The sequence below is a fragment of the Apodemus sylvaticus genome, chromosome 11 (assembly GCF_947179515.1).
Source record: "Apodemus sylvaticus chromosome 11, mApoSyl1.1, whole genome shotgun sequence".
Classification (NCBI taxonomy): domain Eukaryota; kingdom Metazoa; phylum Chordata; class Mammalia; order Rodentia; family Muridae; genus Apodemus; species Apodemus sylvaticus.
This window is the reverse complement of record NC_067482.1, coordinates 106023657-106051303: the sequence shown is the minus strand read 5'-3', so window position 1 is coordinate 106051303 and position 27647 is coordinate 106023657. Positions and strand designations below refer to the sequence as shown.

The following is a 27647-nucleotide window of genomic DNA, read 5'->3' as shown; positions in this document are numbered from 1 at the left end:
CCAAGGGCTTCTCCTCCCTTGGATGTCTAAAAGGCCATCCTCTGCTGCCTGTGAGTCTGGAGCAATGGGTAATTCCATGTACACCCTCTGGTTGATGGTTTAGTGCCTGGGAGCTCTGGGAGTACCGGGTGGCTCATATTGTTGTTCCTCCTATTGCACTACAAACCCCTTCAGCTCCTTGGGTCCTTTCTCTAGCTCCCCCATTGGGGACTCTGTGCTCAGTTCAATGGCTGACTGAGAGTGTACCCCTCTGTAACTGTCGTGCATGAGCATAGCCTCCCAAGTGACAGCTATATCTGGCTCCAGTCAGCAATACTTGTGGACATTGATAATAGTGTCTGGGTTTTGTAACCGTATATGGGATGGATCACTAGATTGGGTAGTCTCTGGATGGTCCTTCCCACAGACTCTGCTCCAAACTTTGTCTTTGTATCTCCTTCTGTGGGAATTTGGTTCCCCCTTCTAAGATGAACCAGAATATCCATACAGTGTTCTTCCTTCTTCTTGAGCATCATTTAATATGTGAATTGTGTCTTGGGTATTCTAAACTTCTGGGCTAATATCCACTTTTCAGTGAGTACATACCATTTGTGTTCTTTTGTGATTGGGTTGCCTCACTTAGGATGATATTTTCTAATTCAATCCATTTGTCTAAGAAGGCCATGAATTCATTGTTTCTAATAGCTGAGTAGTATTCCATAGTGTAAATATGCCACATTTTCTGTATCCATTCCTATGTTGAGGGAAATCTGGATTCTTTCCAGCTTCTGGCTATTATAAATAGGGCTGCAATAAATATAGTGGAGCATGTGTCCTTATTACATGCTGGAGAATCCTCTGGGTATATGTCCAGGATTGGTATAACAGGGTCCACCAGTATTATTATGACCAGTTTTTTGAGGAACCACCAAACTAGTTTCCAGAGTGGTTGTACCAGCTTGCAATTCATCCAGCAGTGGACGAGTGTTCCTCTTTCTCCATATCCTCGCCAGCACCTTCTTTCTCCTGAGTTTTTGATCTTAGCCATTCTGACTGGTGTGAGGTGAAATATCAGGGTTGTTTTGATTTTCATTTCCCTGATGACTAAGGATGTTGGATATTTATTTAGTTGCTTCTCAGACATTTGATATTCCTCAGGTGAAAATTCTTTGTTTAGCTCTGTACCCCATTTTTAATAGGGTTATTTGATTCACTGGAGTCTAAATTCTTGAGTTCTTTGTATATATTGGATATTAGCCTTCTGTCAGATGTAGGGTTGGTAAAGATCTTTTCCCAATTTGTTGGTTGCTGTTTTGTCCTATTGACAATGGCTTTTGCCTTACAGAAACTTTGTAATTTTATGAGGTCCCATTTGCAAATGCTTTATCTTAGAACATAAGCTATTGGTGTTCTGTTCAGAAAAATTTCCCCTATGCCCATGTGCTTAAGGCTTTTCCCCAGTTTCTTTTCTATTAATTTTAGTGTGTCTGGTTTTATGTGAGGTACTTGATCCACTTGGACTTGATCTTTGTACAAGGAAATAACAATGGATTGATTTGCATTCTTCTGCATGCTAACTACCAGTTGAACCAGCACCATTTGTTGAAAAGGCTATCTTTTTTCCACTGGATGGTTTTAGCTCCTTTGTCAAAGATCAAGTGACCATAGGTGTGTGGGTTCATTTCTGGGTCATCCATTCTATTCCATTGATCTACCTTCCTGTCACTCTACCAATACCATACAGTTTTTAACACTATTGCTCTGCAGTACTGCTCAAGGTCGGGGATACTGATTCCCCCAGAAGTTCTTCTACTGTTGAGAATAGTTTTAGCTATTTGGGGTTTTTTTGTTATTCAAGATGAATTTGAGAATTGTTTTTTCTAACTCTATGAAGAACTGAGTTGGAATTTTGATAGGGATTGCATTGAATCTGTAAATGGCTTTTGGAACGATGGCTATTTTTACTATATTAATCCTGCCAATTTATGAGCAAGGGAGAGCTTTCCATCTTCTGAGATCTTCGATTTCTTTCTTCAGAGACTTGAAGTTTTTGTCATACAGATATTTGACTTGTTTGGTTAGACTCACACCAAGATACTATATATTGTTTGTGACTATTGCAAAGGGTGTTGTTACCCTAATTTCTTTCTCAGCCTGTTTATCCTTTGAATATAGGAAGAATACTGATTTGTTTGTGTTAATTTTATATCCAGAAATATTGCTGAAGTTGTTTTTCAGCTTTAGGAGTACTCTGGTGGAGTTTTTGGGTCACTTATGTATACTATGATATCATCTGCAAATAGTGATACTTTGACTTTGTCCTTTCCAATATGTATCCCTTTGACCTCCTTTTGTTGTCTAATTGCCCTAGCTAGGACTTCAAGTACTATGTTGAATAGATATGGAGTGAGAAGGCAGCTTTCTCTAATCCCTGTTTTTAGTGGGATTGCTTCAAGTTTCTCTCCATTTAGTTTGATGTTGGATACTGGTTTGCTGTATATTGCATTTACTATGATTAGGTGTGAGCATTGAATTCCTGATCTTTCCAAGACACTTTACATGAAAGGATGCTGAATTTGTCAAATGCTTTTTCATTATCTAATGAAATGACCATGTGGTTTTTTTCTTTCAGTTTGTTTATGTAGTGCATTACAATGATGGATTTCTGTATAGTGAACCATCCCTGCAGCCCTAGGATGAAGCCTACTTCATCATGGTGAATGATCGTTTTGATGTATTCTTGGATTAGGTTGGCAAGAATTTTATTGAGTACTTTTACATCGATATCCATATGGGAAATTTGTCTGAAGTTCTAATTTTTTGTTGGACATTTGTGTGGTTTTCGTATCAGTGAAATTATGGCTTCATAGAATGAGTTGGGTAGTGTTCCTTCTGTTCCTATTTTGTGGAATAGCTTGAAGAGTATTGGTATTAGGTCTGCTTTGAAGGTCTGATAGAATTCTACAGTAAAACCATCTGGTCCTGTGCTTTTATAGGGAGATTTTCAGTGACTGCTTCTATTTTTTTAGGGGTTTTGGGACTGTTTAGATGGCCTATCTGATCCTGATTTAACTTTGGTATTTGGTATCCAGATTTTCCAGTTGTGTTGAATATAGGCTTTTGTAATAGGATCTGATGATTTCTTGAATTTCCTCAATTTCTGTTGTTATATCTCCATTTTCATTTCTGATTTTGTTAATTTGGATACTGTCTCTGTCCCCTCTGGTTAGTTTTGCTATGGGTTTATCTATCTTGTTGATTTTCTCAAAGAACCAGCTTCTAGTTTTATTGATCCTTTGTATAATTCTTTTTGTTTCTACTTGGTTGATTTCAGCCCTGAGTTTGTGATTTCCTGCCTTCTACTCCTCTTGGGTGTATTAGCTTCTTTCTGTTCTAGAGCTTTCAAGTGGGATGTTAAGCTTCTAGTGTATGCTCTCACCAGCTTCTTTTTAGAGGCACTTAGAGCTATTAGTTATCCTCTTAACACTTCTTTCATTGTGTTCCATAAGTTTGAGTATGTTGTGCCTTCATTTTCATTAAATTCCAGCTTTTTTTTATTTCTTTCTCTGTTTCTTCCTTGACCACAAGGTATCATTGTGTAAAGCATTGTTCAGCTTCCATGTGTATGTGGGCTTTCTGTTGTTTTTGTTGAAGACCACTTTTACTCCATAGTGATTTGATAGGCGACATGGGATTCATTCAATCTTATATCTGTTGAGGTCTGTTTTGTGACCAATTATATGGTCGATTTTGGAGATGGTACCATGAGTTGCTGAGAAGAAGGTTTTTTTTTTTTTTTTTTTTTGACTTAGGATGAAATGTTTTATAAATATCTGTTAAATACCTTTGGTCCAAAATTTCTCTTAGTTTCACTGTGTCTCTGTTCTGTTTGTGTTTTCCTGATCTGTCCATTGATAAGAGTGAAGTGTTGAAGTCACCCACAATTATTGTGTGAGGTGCAATGTGAGGAGCTTTGAGCTTTAGTAAAGTTTCTTTTATGAATGAGGGTGCCCTTGTATTTGTAGCATAGATGTTCAGAATTGAGAGTTCTTCTCAGTAGACATTTCCTTTGATGAGTATGAAGCGTTCTTCCATATTTTTTTTTGATGATCTTGGGTTAAAAGTCAATTCTATCTGAGTTAGAGTGGCTACTCCAGCTCGTTTCCTGGAACGATTTGCTTGGAAAATTGTTTTCCAGCCTTTTACTCTGAGGTAAATGTCATTGACATTGAGGTGTGTTTTCTGTATGCAGCAAAATGATAGTCCTGTTTATGTATCCAGTCTCTTAGTCTATGTCTTTTTATTGGGGAATTGAGTCCATTGATGTTAAGAGATATTAAGGAATACTGATTGTTGCTTCCTGTTATTTTTATGTTTAGTGGTTATCTTCTTTGGGGTTTGTTGAAAGATTACTATCTTGCTTTTTCTAGGGTGTAGTTGCCTTCCTTATATTTGTGTTTTCCCTCTATTATCTTCTGTAGGGCTGGATTTGTGGAAAGATATTGTATAAATTTGGTTTTATCATAGAATATCTTGGTACCATCATCTATGGTCATTGAGAATTTTCCTGTGTATCGTAGGCTGGCATTGTGTTCTCTTAGGGTCTGTATGAGATCTGCCCAGAATCATATTGCTTTCATGTTCTCTGGTGAGAAGTCTGGTGTAATTCTGGTAGGTCTTCCTATGTAAGTTGATCTTTTTCCTTTACTGCTTAATATTTTTTCCTTTTTTAGTACATTTGGTATTTTAATTATTATGTGACAGGAGGAATTTCTATTCTGGTCCAGTCTGTTTGGAGTTCTGTAGGCTTCTTGTATGTTCATGGGCATTTCTTTCTTTAGGTTAGGGAAGTTTTCTTCTATAATTTTGTTGAAGATATTTTCTGGCCCTTTAAGTTGTAGATCTTCGCTCTCTTTTATACCTATAATCCTTAGGTTTGGTCTTCTCATTGTGTCTTGGCTTTCTTGGATGTTTTGGGTTACACCCTTTTTGCATTTTGCATTTTCTTTGACTATTGAGTCAATGCTTTCTATGTTATCTTAAGCATCTGAGATTCTCTCTTCTATCTCTTGTATTCTGTTGTTAATGATGGGATCTATGACTCCTGATTTTTTCCCAAGGTTTTCTATCTCCAAATTTGTCTTTGTGATTTCTTTGTTGTTTCTACTTCCATTTTTAGATCCTAGATGGTTTTGTTCAGTTCCTTCACTTGTTTGTTTGTGTTTTTCTGTAATTCTTTAATGGAATTTTATGTTTCCTCTTTAAGGGCTTCTACCTGTTGACCCATGTTCTCTTGTATGTCTTTAAGAGATTTTTGTGTTTCCTTTTTAAAGGCTTCTACCTGTTGACTCACGTTCTTCTGTATTTCTTCAAGAGAGTTATTTATGTCCTCCTTGAAATCCTCTATCAGCATCATGAGATATGATTTTACATCCAAATCTTGCTTTTCTGATGTGTTGGGGTACCCAGACCTTGCTGTTGAGGGAGATCTTGGTTCAGATGGTGCCACATTGTCTTGGTTTCTGTTGATAATGATCTTGCCTTTGCCTTTTGCCATCTGGTTATCTCTGGTGTTAGCTGGTTTTGCTGTCTCTAAAGGTGACTTCTCTGTCATGCAATCCTCTGTATCTGTGCTCCTGGGAGACTAGTTCTCTCTGTGTACACAGATATGTAGGTACTCCTGTGAGACCCACTCTTTTGTCGTTGTTTTTGGGTGTGTAGGTCTGTGTCCCTGATCAGTTCTGGGTGTGGGCAGAAAACAAAGACTCCTGTCCTAGGCTGCTCTTAGGTTCTTGTGTCCTCAGGGTTTCCAGCTGCTTCCTCTGAGCAGCAGGGCAAGTCTCACCTGTGCTGACTGTCCTATCTGCCCTGATGGGTGGTTAGCTGCCTTCCTGTGCTACTTGGATACAGCATGCTGTGACAGAGGATGATCCCAAGCAAGAGACAGAAACTGGAGGCCTTCCTCCAGAGGGTTCTAGACAGGATCCTCTGAGCTGTGGGAGTGGTTCTATCTGTGTTGTCAGGCCTCTCCCTACTACCTTCCTGAGCCACTTAGATATGGCATGATGTGGCAGAGGGTAGTCCCAAGCTGGAGACAGAAACCGGAAACAAGACCCTTATTTCTAAAGTTTACTAAAACATATTTCCAATGTGTAGTTTCAGAGTACTAGCTTTCATCTCCTTGAAAAAATACATTTTCAAAGTTAAGTCATTGGTTTATTTCCAAATACCTTTTTCAGAGAGTCACTGTTTACATTCGTTCTGAGAAATCTTGTGATAAGCATGCTTGAGTTTGCTTGAAAATGTTCATTTCCAAGATAGCTTTATCCATGGGAAATTTTGAATAACATCTATTAATAAATACTTCAGAGAACTGTTATTCCACAGAACAGAGCTTAGAAGTAATTGTCATAGGAAACTTTAAAAGTTCCTTTTAAAAAGCAGATTTTCCACATCTCTGGTATCATTGAGATATCAACTTGAGAACATTGTAACTCACATGACCTTGGTTGCCTAATCATTGTGATAAAACTTCCATTTTTTTAAGTCACTGAGCTCTACAAATAAAATTCCATGGACTGTGTAAAGTTTTGGCAGAAATCAGTGTCCTTGAGAATCCCAATGTGGTGGTGGTCGTGGATGTGGTAGTGGTGTGGTGGTGGTGGTGGTGGTGGATGTGGTGGTGGTGATGGTGGTAGATGTGGTGGTGGTGGTAGTGGTGGTAGTGGTGGTGGTGGTGGTGGTGGTGGTGGAGATGGATGTGGTAGTGGTGGTGGAGGTGGATGTGATAGTGGATGTGATGGTGGATGTGGTGGATGTGGTGATGGAGGTAGATATGGTGGAGGTGGTGAAGGTGGATGTGATAGTGGTGGTAGAGGTGGTAGAGGCAGAAGTGGAGGTGGTGTAATGGATGATGGTGGTGATGGAGTCGGAGGCGGTGGTAGATGTGTTTGTAGAGATGGTGATGGAGGTGGTGGTGGAGGCAGTGGTTGTAGAGATGGTGGTAGAGGAGGTTGTGGAAATGATGTGATGGTAGTTGTGGAGATTGTGGTGGTGGAGGAGGTGGTGATGGTTTTAGATAGGAAATTGCTGTGTATCTCTGGCTGGCCAGCTATCCTTGAACTCACAGAGACCTGCCTGGCTCTCTGAGTTCCTGTTATGGTGCAGGCCTTTAATCTCCTGAGAGTTGAGATTAAAGGCCTGCACCATAACAACCTCCTGCATAGTGTGATATATGTCCCAATTAATAGGTTAATTGGTGTATACCATGGTCATTTCTTTAAACTGACTTCTAAATGTGATCAGTGGGCACATACACAATATTTTTGAAGCTCTCTAGGGCCAGAGAGTTAGGGAGATTTTTGCCATCAAGACTATCTAGGCATTTGCCTTAAAAAGAGCCCTAGAAAATAGTGTCCTGGGGCATAAGAGGAGATAGGCCTCTGAATAAGAAAGAGACTATTTAGAGCTAAAAGCTTCAAATAGTTACATTTTTTTAGGTAGTGCCCCCTTTATAGCCTGCAAAATGGAGCCCTCCCTCCAAAGCTCAGACAAAACCACCACACCCTGCCACTTTTCCCAGTTTGGTTTATTTTGCCATAAACATTTTCATGCAAAGCCAATCAATGAACACTAGAGTGAGCAATGACTTTTTCTATTAGCCTTTCACTTTTCTATTAGCCTTTCATCTTTTATGAGATGAAAAGACATAAGTGAGACAAGAAGCCTCTGTTTCATTGATGTCATAGTGTCTCATAAGAAAACACCAAAACCAGAAGGCATCAATCCCTACATAGGTGAACACATGTTCTCAAGAGCACACTTAGCAGATATGAGGAAGAGTGTCCAAAAAGGAAAGTAACAAGGAAGAAGCATGGAACAATCTTAACTACAGAGGCCTAATTCAATCATACTTTATACTTGTAAAATTACAGAGGTTTTCTTAAAGGTGAACTCAAGACATCTGCTTTCATTATGCTCTAGGAGAAAAGATGAAGGCCGCAAACATTCCCTAATGGGTCCCTTTCCCAAAGTCACTTTTCCAGTTACTTGAATATTAGCAAAATAAGTTTCTGCTCACCAGAGAGTACATGGTATAAGTATACACCTTATAACTTTTATATAAGAAAACTTCAAGGCAATTACAGTTATGGTTTCAAAGTTTTTTACTCTAAATTGTTTATTGAAATTTAAAAAATCACTGTCCAAGTTAAGAGATGAGACCTAGGCCTTGAAGGCATTGCCTCAAGATGAGCTCAATTCTGGCATAAAAGGGCAAGGCTGGCATTATCGGGTCTCTATTTTACCTCCCCCTCCCCCGGCCACCTTGAGGAGTGGAGGTTCATGTAGGATTACAGTTTCCAAGCCTTCCAGAGCCTGGATGTCTGCTTCTAACATTTCATAGGCTCCAGAATTGAAAGCCAATGAACTTACAAATATTATGAATTACCCCATCCATGAGAGTCTACCTACACAAAATGGACTAAGACACTTAGCACTTTGAGATGATGTGATTAAACCTGTGCTTATTTGCCCTTAGCCAATAACAACAGAACACAGAATTTGGGGCATGTAGGTAGGTGCTGGTGGCTGCCAGCCAGCACTGTACCTTGAGGTATTTCTTAATCTCTCTACCTTTTTTGTCTATAAATGGATATGCCCACTTCAGAATTGTTCTAAAAGGAAGTAAGAAAAAGTATATACATTCTAGTTTTCCATAATCAACATTGTCATATTTATGGGGCAGAGGATAGCTGTGACAAAGCTATCAGTCCAAGGCTAGTAGCAAATGACTATTTTTAGCCAGATAGTGAGAAGACACCATCTGTTTTGTAATCTGTTCTAGAATTTTCTTCAGACCTAGAGTAAGTAGTCCATTTAAAACCCCATTTTATAGCTCATTCTGGAAATATAAAACATTAGTCAGTTTCAGTCTTGTCCTGAATTTTCTAGTTGCTCAATTTCTGTGAAATGTGTTTATAATTTCTCATTGTTTTTATTACTCTTGGCTGCAAGTGGTTAGCCTAAAACTGGTGCTGATTTAACAAGCTGAGATCTGCTTCCCTTGTGTCCTGTTCAGTTCTTGATCCTCTGGTTTATGTGCACCCCACCTTGTTCAGTCTAAGAATATCTCTTACAATCCACCAGGATTAGTAGCTGTGCCTTCAGCCCAGCAGAGCAGAATTGGTTAGCTTCAGGTTCAGCAGTAGATCCTGTTGCAATAAGCAAAATGGAAGTGCAACTAAGGAAGATACCCTATGTCATGCCCTCCACATGAGTATTACATGATCATATACATTATACAAACAAACCATACACAAAGTGAACATGCTAATTCTAGGATACTATTTCGTTACATGAGATTACTGAATATTTATAGACTGTAAGCATCAAATGAAAAGTTCCATCATTATTTGACAATGCATTTCCATTTTTTTTCCCTGTGAAGAGAAAATGGTGGTTCCATGGTGAAGCACCAAAGCATGTCTCCCAGCCATCTTATGATACCAACAGTGTCCAGCGGAGTGACTTCCAGAAGCCGGCATGCCCACTGGTTTTGCCAGTCAAACACAGCAGGATGCAAAAGCCTTCTTGTGGAATAGGTAAGGCAACCCATGAGAAAACTTTTATTGCTCTCTTTCCTGCTATTGAATTAAGATGTATTCAGCATGTGTGCACCTCCTGAAAAAAAAAATGACTTCTCTACAGAAGTTGAAAATACATACACAACATAGACAGCCCTCTGAAAGCCTGTTATTTCTTCCCAGAAGTATCTCTGGTCCAGTATCTCCAGATACTGTACAGATCATTCATTACACCAGCTTCAAAGTCAGAAATTTAGGAGCAATCTGCTCAGGTTTCCCATCAAATTCTGAAAGCTGTAACTATTAAAATAGCATCTGGCCCTAACTGACAGTATCTCAAAGTATTCTCTGAGGGGATTGCTGTGGTTTGTGAAATGTCCTCGGAAGCCTGTTGTGACCACTGGATCCCCAGCCGGTCATATGTTTGTAGAGCCTTTTCATTGCACACTTCCCCTACACTTAGGATAGCCCAGCCCCTCTTCCTGTTCTTTTCTCTGCCTTCTGTCAATGCAGTATGACTATCTAGCTTCATCAGCATACTTTCCCTGCATGATGGGCACCATTCTTCTGGAACTGTAAACCAAAATGAATCCTTTTTCTCTTACATTGGAATATTTTGTCACAGCAACAGAAAAGGAAACTATGATTCTAATTGTAAAAGTGCTTTTCAAAAGAAAATATAGTCAAGTCAGTTTCATGCAACATTAATTTAAAAGTTAAATACAAAAGTTGACCTGTAGTATATCCTTATTCTTTTTTTATTGATATATTTATTTACATTTCAAATGATTTCCTCTTTTCTGGACCCCCTCTCCCCAAAAGTCCCATCAGTCCCCTTCCCTCCCCCTGTTTTCCCACCCAACCCTTCCCACTTCCCTGTTCTGATTTTGCTCTATACTGCGTCACTGAGTTTTTTCAGAACAAGGGGCCACTCCTCCGTTCTTCTTGTACCTCATTTGATGTGTGGATTATGTTTTGGGTATTCCAGTTTTCTAGGTTAATATCCACTTATTAGTGAGTGCATACCATGATTCATCTTTTGAGTCTGGGTTACCTCACTTAGTATGATATTCTCCAGCTCCATCCATTTGCCTAAGAATTTCATTCTAAGAATAAGCATAATTTCCAAAACATATCTTTTCTATTTTTATCATCTCACTCTTATTTTAGATTTTTTCTCATATTTGCTGTCTTAAAATACATAACTTGAGAAATGATATTATACAAATTGTTAAATATTTTCATATCTATAATGATTTACCCTGATAATGGCATTCCAGTAAACTGAGTTATATTTTCATATAACCACAGTGCTAACAAAAGTCAACAAAAACTTCCATAGAAATCATTAATGCTTTGACCTCTGTGATTAGCTAGATCATTTTCAAAGATCAGCTAGACTGAAGGTCACACCATTAGAAAATAGAAAATGATTGTATGCAGCATGATTCCTACCTTGAAGGTAAGGGTCATGAAAAGGGCAAACAAGCCATCTATGACCATGGCCCCTCCTTTAGAAATAAATTTTGTGCTTATGACTGATGATGTAGAACAAGTGAAGACATTTTTTGCTCCCTAAGACTCTACAAATAGTCTATGGAATAGTAGCAGAAAAATAAGCAATAATAAGATGAAGATGATAGAAGAATTTTTTTTTCTGGAGCATGTGGGAGAAACCCTGATGGTCAGCAGAAGAGAATCAAGAAGAAATGCCTAGAAAGAAACAATGACAAGCTGACCTTTCTAATAAACCCTCAGGAATTTCAGCAGTTAGAGGAGAGGGCAGCAAGGAAGAGACAGGAGAACATTACTCCAAGTCAGGCTTTTACTAACAGCAGTTTCTACCCTGTCTTAATATTAATGACCAAAGAGCCCAGCATGATGGCAATACTCCTTTAATCCCAGCACTTAGAAGTTAGAGGCAGGTGAATCTCTGAATTAGAGGTCACCTTGGTCAACATAAGAAGTTCCTGGCCAACTGGAACCATGTAGAAAGACTCCATCTCAAAATTAATAAAGGAAGGAAGGGTATATGGGACGAAGGAAGAGAAAGGGAGGAAGGGAAGGAGGAATGGTGGACTAAAAGCTGGAGAGATGGTGCAATGGATAAGGAGCATTCTTCTCCTGTAGAAGACCCTTGGTGCCCACCTGGCAGTTCACAAACACTTGTAAAATCCACCCTCAGAGGATCTGACACCATCCTCTGGCCTGTTGGCTCACATAAACTCACATAGGCACACACATAACTAATAGAAGAATCTTTTTTAAAAATGAAGACTATTACAGCCTAGATTTGAAGCCAAACAATAACTATCACATTGGTTCTTTTGGAAAATCATTCTGGTCTTTATCCTATTTTTAATCTTGAATGGACAGCCAAAATGTAGAATTACAACAAGGTAATGTCCTTGAAGAAGAGCAAGAAAGCATTACGACCTTAAAACAAAGCAAAAACCTTGAGAGTTTGGGAGATGAGAGAGCCGGGTAGAAAAGCTCTTGGAAGGGCCAATCTTTCTAGAGTTCTTTTCTGAAAGGAGTGAAATGAAGATGAGATAATGACTAAAACATAGCATTTATTTCAAACATACTGTTTGACAGGCACTTTATAAACCTTCCCAAATATAAACTCATTTTATTTTTAAATTAATTGTATATATCAGTGGTTCTCAACATGGGGTTGAGTGACCCTTTCAAAAGGGTCACATATCAGATATTCTGAATATCCAATATTTGTGGTTGGGGGTCACCACAACATGAAGACCTGTGTTAAAGAGTCACAGCATTTGGAAGGCTAAGAAGTTACACTGCTATATAGTATAATGATGCACTAATACAATTGCATTCTCAGTTTTCAGGTAAGAAAATAAGAGACTGCAAAATTTTACTTTACCCTTTTAGGGTCTTTTGTTGGGCCGAAGACTGAAATTAACATGAAGATCAAGAAAAGAAAAGCATACATTTTTAAAGCACTTTTTGTGGGGCCTGAACATCCTCAGTGTTCTGAGTTGGGCAGAGCTGTAAACTGTGAAGATAAGAAAAGGCAAAGGGTCTTCTTAGTCCAGCTCAGTTAACCGGGTGGAGAAACTAGTAACAGGTAGGAAAGGGGTAGGGTAACCAGACTGCCCTGTACAGATACCCTCTGGACCCATCTCCAAGAGTGACAATGAGGGCTGGACTTTCCACCTGGTTTAGGAACGACCCCTGTAATTTTATCTCCTGCTGCATTCAATCATTTTCTATCTTCTAATGCCATGTCCTTTAGTCTGGCTGATATCTATCTTCGACTATACTGACCAAATCACAGAGGTTGGCACACCAGTGATTTCTAAAAGAAATCTTTTGTTGACTCTTATTAGAGCTGTGGTTTTGATAAAAATGTGACTTGGTTTACTAGAATGACATTATGAGGTAAAATCATTTTAGATCTGAAAATATTTAATAATCTGTGTTAGGAAGCTCAGGATGTTTTTCTTGCATCCATCATGCAATATGAAGAGAGGTTCATTATGTCATTTCAATTATGTCAATCTCCTTCATTTCCCTCGCTCCCCCTGCACTCCCTCTAGCCAGTTCTTTCTCCCAAATAGTCCCAACCTTCTACTTTGAACCAAGCCACTCCCTTCTCCACTCCCTCCCTCAAGATCTCTTCTTTCATGATCCTGTTTCTCATTTTATGATCTACATATGCACACACACTTATGTACTCATGCACATAAAATTTAAATTTGGGTTGCTCATGTGAAAAAAAGCATATAGTATTTGTCTTTCTGAGTTTGGGTCATTTCACTTAGTGATTTTTATACTTGTCATTTTCCTGCAAATGTCATGATTTCATTTGCATGGTCCATGGTATTCCTTTGTGCCTATGAATCACAAAAGCATTGCTTCATCTGTAAATAGCTAAACAGGTTCTGATTTCCTGATTATTGTGAACATGCAGTAATAAATGTGAGCATACAAGGGTCTCTGCTCCATGCTGATTCAGAGAACGTAGGGCAAATGCCCAAGTGTGATACATCTGGGTCATATGGTAGTTCCAGTTTTAATTTTCCTGACATCTCCATAATGATTTTCATACTGTCTACTCTTTTTCAGGTTCAGTTAAATAATAATATACTAGGACAGTATTTTTTCAGAATGACACCTTTAGCTAACACAGGGTTTAAATAACCACAGAGCAGATGACTGGCATTTGAACCCAGATAGCTGGCTCTAGTGCCCATGCTCAGAACAGAGGGTCTAAGTAATCCTCTGTTCAGCCTCTAAAATGGTAAAAAATAAAAATAAAAAATAAAAAAATAAAAATCTCCCTAAAGGGCATTGAAAGTATCCAGATATGGAAAAAAAGACACACACTTGCATATCATGAAACAGCAAAACAACAGTTCAAAGAGAAGATCTTCAAACTTTCCATTGAGAGAGAGAGAGAGAGAGAGAGAGAGAGAGAGAGAGAGAGAGAGAGAGAGAAAGGTTATCATTTATGAAACAATCCATGTGAACTCATGCAGCTCTGGTATAAGTGAAAAATGAGATCATGTCTATAGACTCTCAAGGGAAACAATTTTAACCTGGTGGGTTTGTGTGGCTTGGACACTGAACACTTTCTTCAGAGGTAGTGCACACTAGACTTACTAAGAAGGAACTGAAATTATTTGGCTCATAACAAAAACCTTATAATTAGATAATATTGTTGTTTAAATGTTAAACATTTAAAGTTTTACCACACTGCTTATATATAGTAATAATAAATGGGTTATTTGAATTATTAGCCATTGAATTACACTGTTAAGCACTTAGTTAGAATTTGATTTTTAAAACCTGTTATATTATCACTGTGTGTCTGTCTATTTCTCTCTCTCTCTCTCTCTCTCTCTCTCTCTCTGTGTGTGTGTGTGTGTGTGTGTTCTAGCTATCAGTACTTCCCATTACTAAGTTCATTATTATAACCTAGGACCTACTGTAATAACCAAACTCGATAAGAACTTGAATAACCAAATGAATATGCAGACTCTACTGACTACCTCCACAGACGAGTATTAAGAATTACTCAAAAGAAGAATTAATCAATTAGTATAATTCAAAGTCAAAAAGTAGTTTAAGGGCGGCGGCGGCGGCGGCGGCGGCGGCAGCAGCGGCAGCAGTGGCTGCTCCAGCTGAAGGGCCATCAGCAGTGGAACCAAGGCGTCACAGGGTCCAGTTAGGCCCTGCGCCCACGACCACTGACCTTCGCTGACCAGCCGGACAGCAAGCAGCTGCAGTTGTGCGGCGCCTTTCCTGCACGGAGGCCACTTCAGAACTCGGCCTCCCACCAGTCAGGAGAGGAGGATCCATCTTGGTTCCGTACTCCAGGAATCGGACAGACTGAGACACAATCTGGGGCAAGGCCTCAGACAGAAGGCCTTAGCTCTACTCTCTCCTCTTCCGGATCCAGATCAGTCTGGGCGGCAGCATTACATCTCCAAGTCCTGCAAGTGGCTAGCTGGGCTTCCGGGCGGCCAGCTGGGAGAAGTCAGTGTGCTCCAGTGAATCCAGCGGGCCCCAGCGGGAGCCTTCGGGTGCCTGCTTTGGGATCTGAACAGCCTGGGCAGCAGCACACTGTCTACAAGCAGTGCAGGAGGTAAGCTGTGCACCAGAGGCCAACTGGGAAGGGGCAGCTTGCACTGGTGAGTCCAGCACTGACAAGATAAGCTAACACCAGTGAGATCTAGATGGCAAAAGGCAAACGCAGGAACGTCACTAACAGAAATCAAGGCAATATGGCAACATCTGAACCCAATTCTCCTCTACCAACATGTCCTGGATACCCCATCACACCAGTAAAACAAGATCTGGATTTAAAATCACTGGTCATGATGCTGGTACAGGAACACATGAAGGTCATACGTAAAGAAATTCAGGAGACAATGGATCAAAAGGTAGAAGCCCTTGCAAGGGAAACACAAAAATCATTGAAAGAAATCCAGGAGAATACAAAAGCCAACAAGGAGGAAATGCAAAAAACACTTAAAGAAATACAGGAGAACTTTGCTCAACAGGCTGAGGTCATGAAAGACGAAACACAAAAATCTCTTAAAGAAATACAGGAGAACTTTGGTCAACAGGCTGAGCTCATGAATGAGAAAACACAAAAATCTCTTAAAGAATTACAGGAAAACACAAACATGCAAGTGAAGGAGCTAAGCAAAACCATCCAGGATCTAAAATCAGAAGTAGAAACAACTAAGAAAACTCAAAGGGAGACAACTTTGGAGATAGAAAGCCTTGGGAAGAAATCAGGGGACAGAGATACAAATATCAACAACAGAATACAAGAGATAGAAGAAAGAATCTCAGATGCTGAAGATTCCATAGAAACCATGGACTCAACAGTTAAAGAAAATGCAAAATGCAAAAAGCTTGTAACCCAAAATATCCAGGAAATCCAGGACACAATGAGAAGACCAAACCTAAGGATTATAGGCATAGAGGAGAGTGAAGATTTACAACTTAAAGGGCCAGCAAATATCTTCAATAAAATTATGGAAGAAAACTTCCCTAACCTAAAGAGAGAGATGCCCATGAATATACAAGAAGCCTACAGAACTCCAAACAGACTGGACCAGAACAGAAATACTTCCCGTCACATAATAATCAAAACACCAAATGTTCTAAACAAAGAAAGAATACTAAAGGCAGTAAGAGAAAAAGGCCAAGTAACATATAAAGGAAGACCTATCAGAATCACAGCAGACTTTTCACCTGAGACTATGAAGGCTAGAAGGTCCTGGGCAGATCTCATGCAGACTCTAAGAGAACACAAATGCCAACCAAAACTACTATATCCAGCAAAACTCTCAATCACCATAGATGGAGAAACTAAGATATTTCATGACAAAACCAAGTTTACCCAATATCTATCCACAAACCCGGCCCTAAAAAGGATAATAGGAGGACAACACCAATACAAGGAGGGAAACTTCACCCTGGAAAAAGCAAGATAGTAACCTTTCATCAAACCCAAAAGAAGTTAAGCATTCAAATTTAAAAAATAACGTCAAAAATGATAGGAAGTAGCAATCACTATTCCTTAATATCTCTTAACATCAATGGACTTAATGCCCCAATAAAAAGACACAGACTAACTGAATGGATACGTAAACAGGACCCTACATTTTGCTGCTTACAGGAAACACACCTCAGGGTCAAAGACAAACACTACCTTAGAGTAAAAGGCTGGAAGACAATTTTACAAGCAAATGGTCTCAGGAAACAAGCTGGAGTAGCCATTTTAATATCAGATAAAATTGACTTTCAACCCAAAGTCATCAAAAGAGACCCTGAGGGACACTTCTTGCTGGTCAAAGGAAAAATACAAAAAGAAGAACTGACAATCCTGAACATCTATGCCCCAAATGTAAGGGCACCCTCTTTTGTAAAAGAAACTTTATTAAAACTAAAAGCACACATTGCACCTAACACAATAATTGTGGGTGACTTCAACACTGCACTTTCCTCAATGGACCGATCAGGAAAACAGAAACTAAACAGGGACACAATGAAACTAATTGAAGCTTTGGACCAATTAGATTTAACAGATATATATAGAACATTCTATCCTAAAACAAAAGAATATACCTTTTTCTCAGCACCTCATGGTACCTTCTCCAAAATCGACCATATAATTGGCCACAAGACAGACCTCAACAAATATAAGAAGATCGAACTAATCCCATGCCTCCTATCCGATCACTATGGAGTAAAAGTGGTCTTCAATAGCAACAGAAACAACAGAAAGCCCACATACACGTGGAAACTGAACAATACTCTACTCAATGATACCTTGGTCAAGGAAGAAATAAAGAAAGAAATTAAAGACTTTTTAGAACACAATGAAAATGAAAACACAACATACCCAAATCTATGGGACACAATGAAAGCAGTGCTAAGAGGAAAACTCATAGCCCTGAGTGCCTCCAAAAAGAAAATGGAGAGAGCATACATTACCAGCTTAATGACACACCTGAAAGCCCTGGAACAAAAAGAAGCTATTTCGCCCAGGAGGAGTAGAAGGCAGGAAATCATCAAACTCAGGGCCGAAATCAATCAAGTAGAAACAAAGAGAACCATACAAAAAATCAACAATACCAGGAGCTGGTTCTTTGAGAAAATCAACAAGATAGATAAACCCTTAGCCAGAATGACCAAAGGGCACAGAGAAAGTATCCAAATTAACAAACTTAGAAATGAAAAGGGAGATATAACAACGGAAACTGAGGAAATCCAAAAAATCATCAGATCCTACTACAAGAGCCTATACTCAACACAACTGGAGAATCTGGAGGAAATGGACAATTTCCTTGACAGATACCAAATACCAAAATTAAATCAGGACCAACTAGACCATCTAAACAGTCCCATAATGCCTAAAGAAATAGAAGGAGTCATAGAAAGTCTTCCAACCAAAAAAAGCACAGGACCAGATGGCTTCAGTGCAGAATTCTATCAGACCTTCAAAGAAGAGTTAACACCAATACTCTTCAAACTATTCCACAAAATAGAAACAGAAGGAACACTACCCAATTCCTTCTACGAAGCCACAATTACGCTGATACCAAAGCCACACAAAGATCCAACAAAGAAAGAGAACTTCAGACCAATTTCCCTTATGAACATCGATGCAAAAATACTCAATAAAATTCTTGCCAACCGAATCCAAGAACACATCAAAACGATCATCCACCATGATCAAGTAGGCTTTATCCCAGGAATGCAGGGTTGGTTCAATATACGGAAATCCATCAATACAATCCACTACATAAACAAACTCAAAGAACAAAACCACATGGTCATTTCATTGGATGCTGAAAAAGCATTTGACAAAATTCAGCATCCCTTCATGCTTAAAGTCTTGGAGAGAACAGGAATTCAAGGCCCATACCTAAACATAGTAAAAGCAATATACAGCAAACCGGTAGCCAGCATCAAACTAAATGGAGAGAAACTTGAAGCAATCCCACTGAAATCAGGGACCAGACAAGGCTGCCCCCTTTCTCCTTATCTTTTCAATATTGTACTTGAGGTACTAGCTCGGGCAATTCGACAACATAAGGAGGTCAAAGGGATACAAATTGGAAAGGAAGAAGTCAAACTATCATTATTTGCAGACGACATGATCGTCTACCTAAGTGACCCAAAGAACTCCACTAGAGAGCTCCTACAGCTGATAAACAACTTCAGCAAAGTGGCAGGTTATAAAGTCAACTCAAGCAAATCAGTGGCCTTCCTATACTCAAAGGATAAGCAGGCTGAGAAAGAAATTAGGGAAATGACCCCCTTCACAATAGCCACAAACAGTATAAAGTATCTTGGGGTGACTCTTACCAAACATGTGAAAGATCTGTATGACAAGAACTTCAAGACTCTGAAGAAGGAAATGGAAGAAGACCTCAAAAAATGGGAAAACCTCCCATGCTCATGGATCGGCAGAATCAATATAGTTAAAATGGCCATTTTGCCTAAAGCACTATACAGATTCAATGCAATACCCATCAAAATCCCAACTCAATTCTTCACAGAGCTAGAAAGAGCAATTATCAAATTCATCTGGAACAACAAAAAACCCAGGATAGCTAAAACTATTCTCAGCAACAAAAGGAAATCTGGGGGAATCAGTATCCCTGACCTCAAGCAATACTACAAAGCAATAGTGTTAAAAACTGCATGGTATTGGTACAGTGACAGACAGGAGGATCAATGGAACAGGATTGAAGATCCAGAAATGAACCCACACACCTATGGCCACTTGATCCTCGACAAAGAGGCTGAAAACATCCAATGGAAAAAAGATAGCCTTTTCAACAAATGGTGCTGGTTCAACTGGAGGTCAGCATGCAGAAGAATGCGAATTGATCCATCCTTGTCTCCTTGTACTAAGCTCAAATCCAAATGGATCAAGGACCTCCACATAAAGCCAGACACTCTGAAGCTAATAGAAAAAAAACTGGGGAAGACCCTTGAGGACATCGGTACAGGGAGAAAGTTTCTGAACAGAACACCAATAGCGTATGCTCTAAGAGCAAGAATTGACAAATGGGACCTCATAAAATTACAAAGTTTCTGTAAGGCAAAGGACACCATCAAGAGGACAAATCGGCAACCAACAAATTGGGAAAAGATCTTCACCAATCCTACATCAGATAGAGGGCTAATATCCAATATATATAAAGAACTCAAGAAGCTAGACTCCAGAAAACCAAACAACCCTATTAAAAAATGGGGTACAGAGTTAAACAAAGAATTCTCACCTGAAGAACTTCGGATGGCGGAGAAGCATCTTAAAAAATGCTCAACTTCATTAGTCATTAGGGAAATGCAAATCAAAACAACCCTAAGATTTCATCTTACACCAGTCAGAATGGCTAAGATTAAAAATTCAGGAGACAGCAGGTGTTGGAGAGGGTGTGGAGAAAGAGGAACACTCCTCCACTGCTGGTGGGGTTGCAAATTGGTACAACCACTCTGGAAATCAGTCTGGCGGTTCCTCCGAAAACTGGGCACCTTACTTCCAGAAGATCCTGCTATACCACTCCTGGGCATATACCCAGAAGACTCCCCACCATGTAATAAGGATACATGTTCTACTATGTTCATAGCAGCCCTATTTGTAATTGCCAGATGCTGGAAAGAACCCAGGTATCCCTCAACAGAAGAGTGGATGCAAAAAATGTGGTATATCTACACAATGGAGTACTATTCAGCCATTAGAAACAATGAATTCATGAAATTCTTAGGCAAATGGATGGAGCTAGAGAATATCATACTAAGTGAGGTAACCCAGACTCAAAAGGTGAATCATGGTATGCACTCACTAATAAGTGGATATTAACCTAGAAAACTGGAATACCCAAAACATAATCCACACATCAAATGAGGTAGAAGAAGAAAGGAGGAGTGGCCCCTGGTTCTGGAAAGACTCAGTGAAACAGTATTCAGCAAAACCAGAACGGGGAAGTGGGAAGGGGTGGGTGGGAGGACAGGGGAAGAGAAGGGGGCTTGCGGGACTTTCGGGGAGTGGGGGGGCTAGAAAAAGGGAAATCATTTGAAATGTAAATAAATTATATCGAATAATAAAAAAAAAAAAAAAAAAAAAAAAAAAAAAAAAAAAAAAAAAAAAAAAAAAAGTAGTTTAAACCAACAACAAAATGCCCCAAAATTGGCCTGAAATAATTCCTATGTAATGTTTTGATGTTAAATTAAAATTATTTTAAAAAATATTTTACTATAAAATGTTAGGTTGTATAAACTTCAGCTGTGTACCAGCCTTTTATAGCATACAAACTATACCAGCATGTATTAAGACCAATTAAAAGTCACCTCCCATCTTTCCATTCCATGAGCCCACTCAGTTACATTTTGGCATTTCAACAATGTTATCTTCTGCTAATTATAAAAGTGCCTTTCATGTCCCATACCACCACACAGATTCCAGGCTGTCACAGACAGCTCACTTAGGACTGTGCTTCATTGTATCTGAGTCGCTCAAAGAACCATATTTGGATTTATATCATAAGAATTTGTGATTTGGAAAGGTTGATTTAATTGATGAAGGATTATGTTTTAAGCTGAAAGGAAACCTTGGCTGCTAACCTACTAAGGTACTTTAATGTTCATTTGAATTACAGATTCAGATCCTGTGGTAAAAGTTGCTTTTCTAAGCTGGATTTTAGATTGTTGTTTCTTTTGTACCAAGGGGTACACTTTCTTGTTGCATAAATACATACATACATACATACATACATACATACATACATACATACATACATATCGAGTATGTCAGTTACTTTTCTTTTTAAAATAAATATATTTTTTATTTACATTTAAAAGGTGTCCCCTTTCCTGGTTTCCCCCCGAAAATACCCTAATCCATCTCCCCTGTTCCCCAATCAACCCACTCCCTCTTCCCAGCCTGGTATTCCCCTACACTGCAGCATCAACCTTTCCCAGGACCAAGGACCTCTTCTCCCTTTGATGTTCAACAAGGCGGTCCTCTGCTGCCGATGTGTCTGGAGCCATGTGTACCTCCATGTGTACTCTCTGGTTGATGGTTTTGTTCCTGGGAGCTCTGGGGTACTGGGTGACTCATATTGTTGTTCCTCCTATGGCACTGCAAACCCCTTCAGCTCCTTGGGTCCTTTCTCTAGCTCCTCCATTGGGGACCCTGTGCTCTGTTCAATGGCTGGCTGAGAGTGTTCCCCTCTGTATTTGTCATGAACTAGCAGAGCCTCCCAGGTGACAGCTATATCGGGCTCTGGTCAACAAGCACTTGTGGGCATTCATAATAGTGTCTGAGTTTTGTAACTGTATATGGGAGAGATCCCTAGGTGGGGCAGTCTCTGGATGGTCTTTCCCTCAGACTCTGCTCCACACTTTGTCTCTGGATCTCCTCCTGTGGGTATTTTGTTTCCTCCTTCAAAGAAGGACCAGAGTATCCATACTTTGTTCTTCCTTTTTCTTAAGATTTATTTGGTCTGTGAATTGTGTCTTGGGTATTTCAAGCTTCTGGGCTAATATTAACTTATCACTGAGTGCATATCATGTGATTGTTTTTGTGATTGTGTTACCTCACTGAGGACGATATTTTCTAGTTCCACCACTTTGCCTAAGTATTTCATCAATTCATTGTTTTCAATAGCTGAGTAGTATTCCATTGTGTTAATATACCACATTTTCTGTATCCATTCCTATGTTGAGGGACATCTGGGTTCTTTCCAGCTTCTGGCTATTATAAATAAGGCTGCTATGAACATAGTAGAACATGCGTCCTTATTACATGTTGGAGCATCTTCTGGGTATATGCCCAGGAGTAGTATAGCTGGGTCTTCAGGTAGTACTATGTCTAATTTTCTGAGGAACCGCCAAACTGATTTCCAGAGTGGTTGTACCAGTTTACATTCCCACCAGCAGTGGACGAGTGTTGCTATTTTTCCACATCCTCACCAGAACCTGCTGTTTCCTGAGTGCTTGAACTTAGCCATTATGACAGATGTGAGATGAAATCTCAGGGTTGTTTTAATTTGCATTTCCCTGATGACTAAGGATGTTGAACATTTCTTTAGGTGCCTTTCAGCCATTCGATGTTCCTCAGGTGAAAATTCTTTGTTTAGCTCTGTACTCCCCCTTTCTTTCATTTTTTTACATTTATTAATACTAAGTTGTTACTTTACTTTTTTTCAACCTTTTGCTGCCACTTTGCTGAAGTTATCAGTTCTCTGGTGGAGTTTTTTGGGTCGCTTAAGTACACTATCATATCATCTGCAAATAATGATACTTTTACTTCTTCCTTTCCAATTCGTATCCCTTTGACCTTCTTTTGTTGTCTAATTGCTCTAGCTAGGACTTCAAGTAATATGTTGAATAGACATGGAGAGAGAAGGCAGCTTTATCTAGTCCCTGATTTTAGTTGAATTGCTTCAAGTTTCTCTTCATTTAGTTTGATGTTGGCTACTGGTTTGCTGTATAGTGCATTAAATATGTTTAGGTGTGAGCTTTGAATTCCTGATATTTCCAAGACTTTTAAGATGAAAGGATGCTGAATTTTATCAAATGCTTTTGCAGTGTCTAATGAGATGATCATGTGTTTGTTTCTTTGAGTTTGTTTGTATAGTGGATTACATTGATGGATTTTCATATATTGAACTATCCCTGCATCCCTGGGATGAAGTGTCCTTGATTGTGGTAAATGATTGTTTTGATGTGTTCTAGAATTCAGTTGGCAAGAATTTTATTGAGTATTTTTACATAGATATTCATAAGGTAAATTGGTATAAAGTTCTCTTTCTTTGTTGGATCAGTGTGTGGTTTTGATATCAGCATAATTGTGGCTTCATAAAAAAAAGCTGGGTTGTGTTCCTTCTGTTTCTATTTTGTGGAATAGTTTGAAGAGTATTGGTGTTAGGTCTTCTTTGAAGGTCTGCTAGAATACTGCACTAAAACCATCTGGCCCTGTGCTTTTTTGGGTTGGGAGACTTTTAATGACTGCTTCTGTTTCTTTAGAGATTATGGAACTGTTTAGATGGTCTATCTGATCCTGATTTAACTTTAGTATTTGGTATCTGTCTAGAAAATTGCCCATTTCATCCAGATTTTCCAGTTGTGTTGAATATAGGCTTTTGTAGTAAGATCTGATGGTTTCTTGAATTTCCTTAATTTCTGTTGTTATATCTCCATTTTCATTTCTGATTTTGTTAATTTGGATACTGTCTCTGTGCCCTCTGGTTAGTTTTGCTATGGGTTTATCTATCTTGTTGATTTTCTCAAAGAACCAGCTTCTGGTTTGGTCAGTTCTTTGTATAGTTCTTTTAGTTTCTACTTGGTTGATTTCAGCCCTGAGTTTGTGATTTCCTGCCTTCTACTCCTCTTGGGTGTATTAGCTTCTTTCTGTTCTAGAGCTTTCAGGTAGGATGTTAAGCAGCTAGTGTATGCTCTCACCAGCTTCTTTTTAGAGGCACTTAGAGCTATTAGTTATCCTCTTAACACTTCTTTCATTGTGTCCTGTACGTTTGAGTATGTTGTGCCTTCATTTTCATTAAATTCTAACGTCTTTGATTTCTTTCACTGTTCCTTCCTTGATCATGGTATCATTGTATAGAGTATTGTTCAACTTCCATGTATATGTGGTCTTTCTGTTGTTTTTGTTGCTATTGAAGACCACCCGTACTCCATAGTGATCTGTTAGGAGGCATAGGATTCTTTCAGTCTTATGTCTGTTGAGGTCTGTTTTATGACCAATTATAGGGTCAGTTTTGGAGAAGGCACCATGAGGAGCTGGGAAGAAGGTATATTCTTTTGATATAGGATGAAATGTTCTATAGATATCAGTTAAATACATTTGTTTCCATAACTTCTTTTAGTTTTACTGTGTCTCTGTTTAGTTTGTGTTTCCCTGATCTGTGCAATGATGAGAGTGGGGTGTTGAGGTTACCCAAAATTATTGTTTGAGGTGCATTGTGTGCTTTGAGCTTTAGTAAAATCTATTTTACAAATATGGGTGCCCTTACTTTTGGAACACAGATGTTCAGAATTGAGAGTCCTTCTTGGTAGATTTTTTCCTTTGATGAGTACGAAGTGTCCTTCCATGTCTTTTTTGCTGACTCTTGTTTGAAAGTCATTTTATCCAATATTAGAATGGCCATTCCAGCTTGATTCCTGGGACTATTTCCTTGGAAAATTGTTTTCTAGCCTTTTACTCTGAGGTAGTGTTTGTCTTTGACACTGAGGTGCATTTCCTGTATGCAGCAAAATGCTGAGTCCTGTGTACATAGTTTGTCTTTTTATTGTGGAATTGATTCCATTGATGTTAAGAGATATTAAGAGGGGAGACTCCACACCCTTCTGTGATCAGTGGCAGCTGGGACAGAAGTCTTCCTGCTGCCATTTGTACCAGGGAGCCCGGATACTCCTCAGCCTTCTGTACATAGCCCACAAGGAGAGAGAGAGAGATCTCCTAGCAGTGCTTTCACTTTTGAGCTCAAAGGAGTAAGGACACAGGATTACAGGTACACATAAGGAATAAACTCCAGCCAGAGACAACAATACCAACTAGCACCAGATGGCAAAAGGCAAGCACAAGAACCCTACCAACAGAAACCAAGGCCACATGGCAACATAAGAACCCAGTTCTCCCACCACAACAAGTCCCAAATACCCCAACACACCAGACAAACAAGAGTTGGATTTAAGATCATATCTCATGATGCTGATAGAGAGCTTCAAGAACAACTTAAATAATTCCCTTAAAGAAATACAGGAGATCATGGGTCAACAGGCAGAAGATGTTAAAGAAGAAACACAAAAATCCGTTAAAGAATTACAGGGAAACAAACAATCAAGTGAAGGAACTGAACAATACCATCCAGGATCTAAAAGTAGAAGTAGAAACAATGAAGAAATCACAAAGTGATAGAAAACCTTGGAAAGAATTCATATGCTGAAGATACCATAGAAAACTTTGACTCAACAGTCAAAGAAAATGCAAAATGCATAAAGCTGGTAACCCAGAACATCCAGGAACTCCAGGCCCAATAAATATCTTCAACAAAATTGTCGAAGAAAACTTCCCTAACCTAGAGAAAGAGATGCCCATTACCATACAAAAAGACTTCAGAACTCCAAACAGACTGGACCAGAACAGAAAGTCCTCCCGGCACATAATAATCAAAACACCAAATTCACTAAATAAAGAAATAATATTAAAAGCAGTAAGGGAAAAGGGGCAAGTAACTTATAAAGGAGGCAGACCTATCAGAATCACACCAGACTTCTCACCAGAGACGATGAAAGCTAGAAGATCCTGGGCAGACCTCAAACAGACCCTAAGAGAACACAAATGCCAGCCCAGGCTTCTATACACAGCAAAACTCTCAATCATCATAGATGGAGTAACCAATATATTCCATGATAAAACCAAATTTACACAATATCTTTCCACAAATCCAGCCCTACAAAGGATAATACATGGAAAATGCCAACACAAGGAGGGAAACTACACCCTAGAAAAAGCAGGAAAGTAATGTTCTTCCAACAAACCCAAAAGAAGATACCCACACAAATATAAAAATAACATCAAAAATAACAAGAAGCAACAATCACTGTTCCTTAATATCTCTTAACAACAATGGACTCAACTCCCCAATAAAAAGACATAGACTAACAGAAATATTTCTCATATAAATGTTCAATTTTATCAGAAAATTTAATTCCCCTTTTAATTAATTAAGTAATGTTTTTATGTCTACATTTTATCTGCATTATTTTTCATGTCTTTCTATATATTTTCTCTATTTTATCAGAAATCTTTTCAATGTAATCTTTTTATCACAAATGTTTTTAATTCCACTTTCAATTAATTTAGAAAGGGTTTTTATATCTGTCATTTTATATGTAAAATTTTCCATGAAATAGTCAATTTTAATGTGTTTTTCTATATATTTCTTGAATTTTACCAGAAATATTTCCATATAAATCTTAAATTTTATCCAAAAATGTTTATAATTCCACCTTCAGTCAACTTAGAATTATCTTTATGCCTATCATTTTATCTGTACAATTTCCATGATAATCTTTAATTTTAACATGTTTTTCTATTTATTTCTTCAATTTTATCAAAAATATTTTCCATGTAAATCTTCAAGCTTATCAGAAAATGTTTCTAATTCCACTTTCAATCAACTTAGGAATACTTTTATGCCTACCATTCTTATATCTATATAAAATTTTCCATGATAATCTTCAATTCTAACATGCTTTTCTACATTTTTCTAAAATTTTATCAGAAATATTTTCCACCTAAATCTTCAATTCTATCATAAAATGTTTTTATCCCATATTTCAATTAATTTAACAATATTTTACATGTTTACCACATTACTCTTTAATTTTCCATGAAAATTGTCAATTTTAATGTGTTTATCATAAAAAATATTTATCATAAAGTGTTTTAACTTGCCTTTTCAGCAAATGAAAAAAGAGACAGAAAAAAAAAGAGACATTAAGAAATAGGGATTGTTGCTTCCTATTGTTTTTGATGTTATTTTTATATTTGGGTAGTTATCTTCTTTTGGGTTTGTTGAAAGAAGATTCCTATCTTGCCTTTTCTAGGGTGTAGTTGCCCTCCTTATATTGGCATTTTCCATCTATTATCCTTTTTAGAGCTGGATTTGTGGAAGGATATTGTATAAATTTCATTTTATCATAGAATATCTTGGTTCCCCCATTTATGGTCATTGAAAGTTTTGCTGTATATAGAAGTGTCGGCTGGCTTTGTCTTCTCTTAGGGTCTGTAGGAGATCTGCCCAGGATCATCTTGCTTTCACGTTCTCTGGTGAGAAGTCTGGTGTAATTCTGATAGGTCTGCCTTTATATGTTACTTGGCCTTTTCCCTTACTGCTTTTAATACTCTATTTTTGTTTAGAGCACTTGGTATTTTGGTTATTATGTGCCAGGAGGACTTTCTGTTCTGGTACAGTCTGTTTGGAATTCTGTAGGCTCCTTGTATGTTCATGGGCATCACTTTCTTTAGGTTAGGGAAGTTTTCTTCTATAATTTTGT

The 27647-nt window shown here is 38.5% G+C and overlaps 1 protein-coding gene across 1 annotated transcript in view; it reads left to right on the top strand.

Annotated features, from left to right (window-relative positions):
* Positions 1-27647, top strand: part of C11H2orf73 (chromosome 11 C2orf73 homolog) — a 63843-nt gene that overhangs the window by 21898 nt on the left and 14298 nt on the right. Inside the window, exon 4 of the mRNA XM_052199723.1 lies at positions 9428-9581. Coding sequence (XP_052055683.1) covers positions 9428-9581 — 154 coding nt within the window. The remainder of the gene's footprint in view (positions 1-9427; positions 9582-27647) is intronic.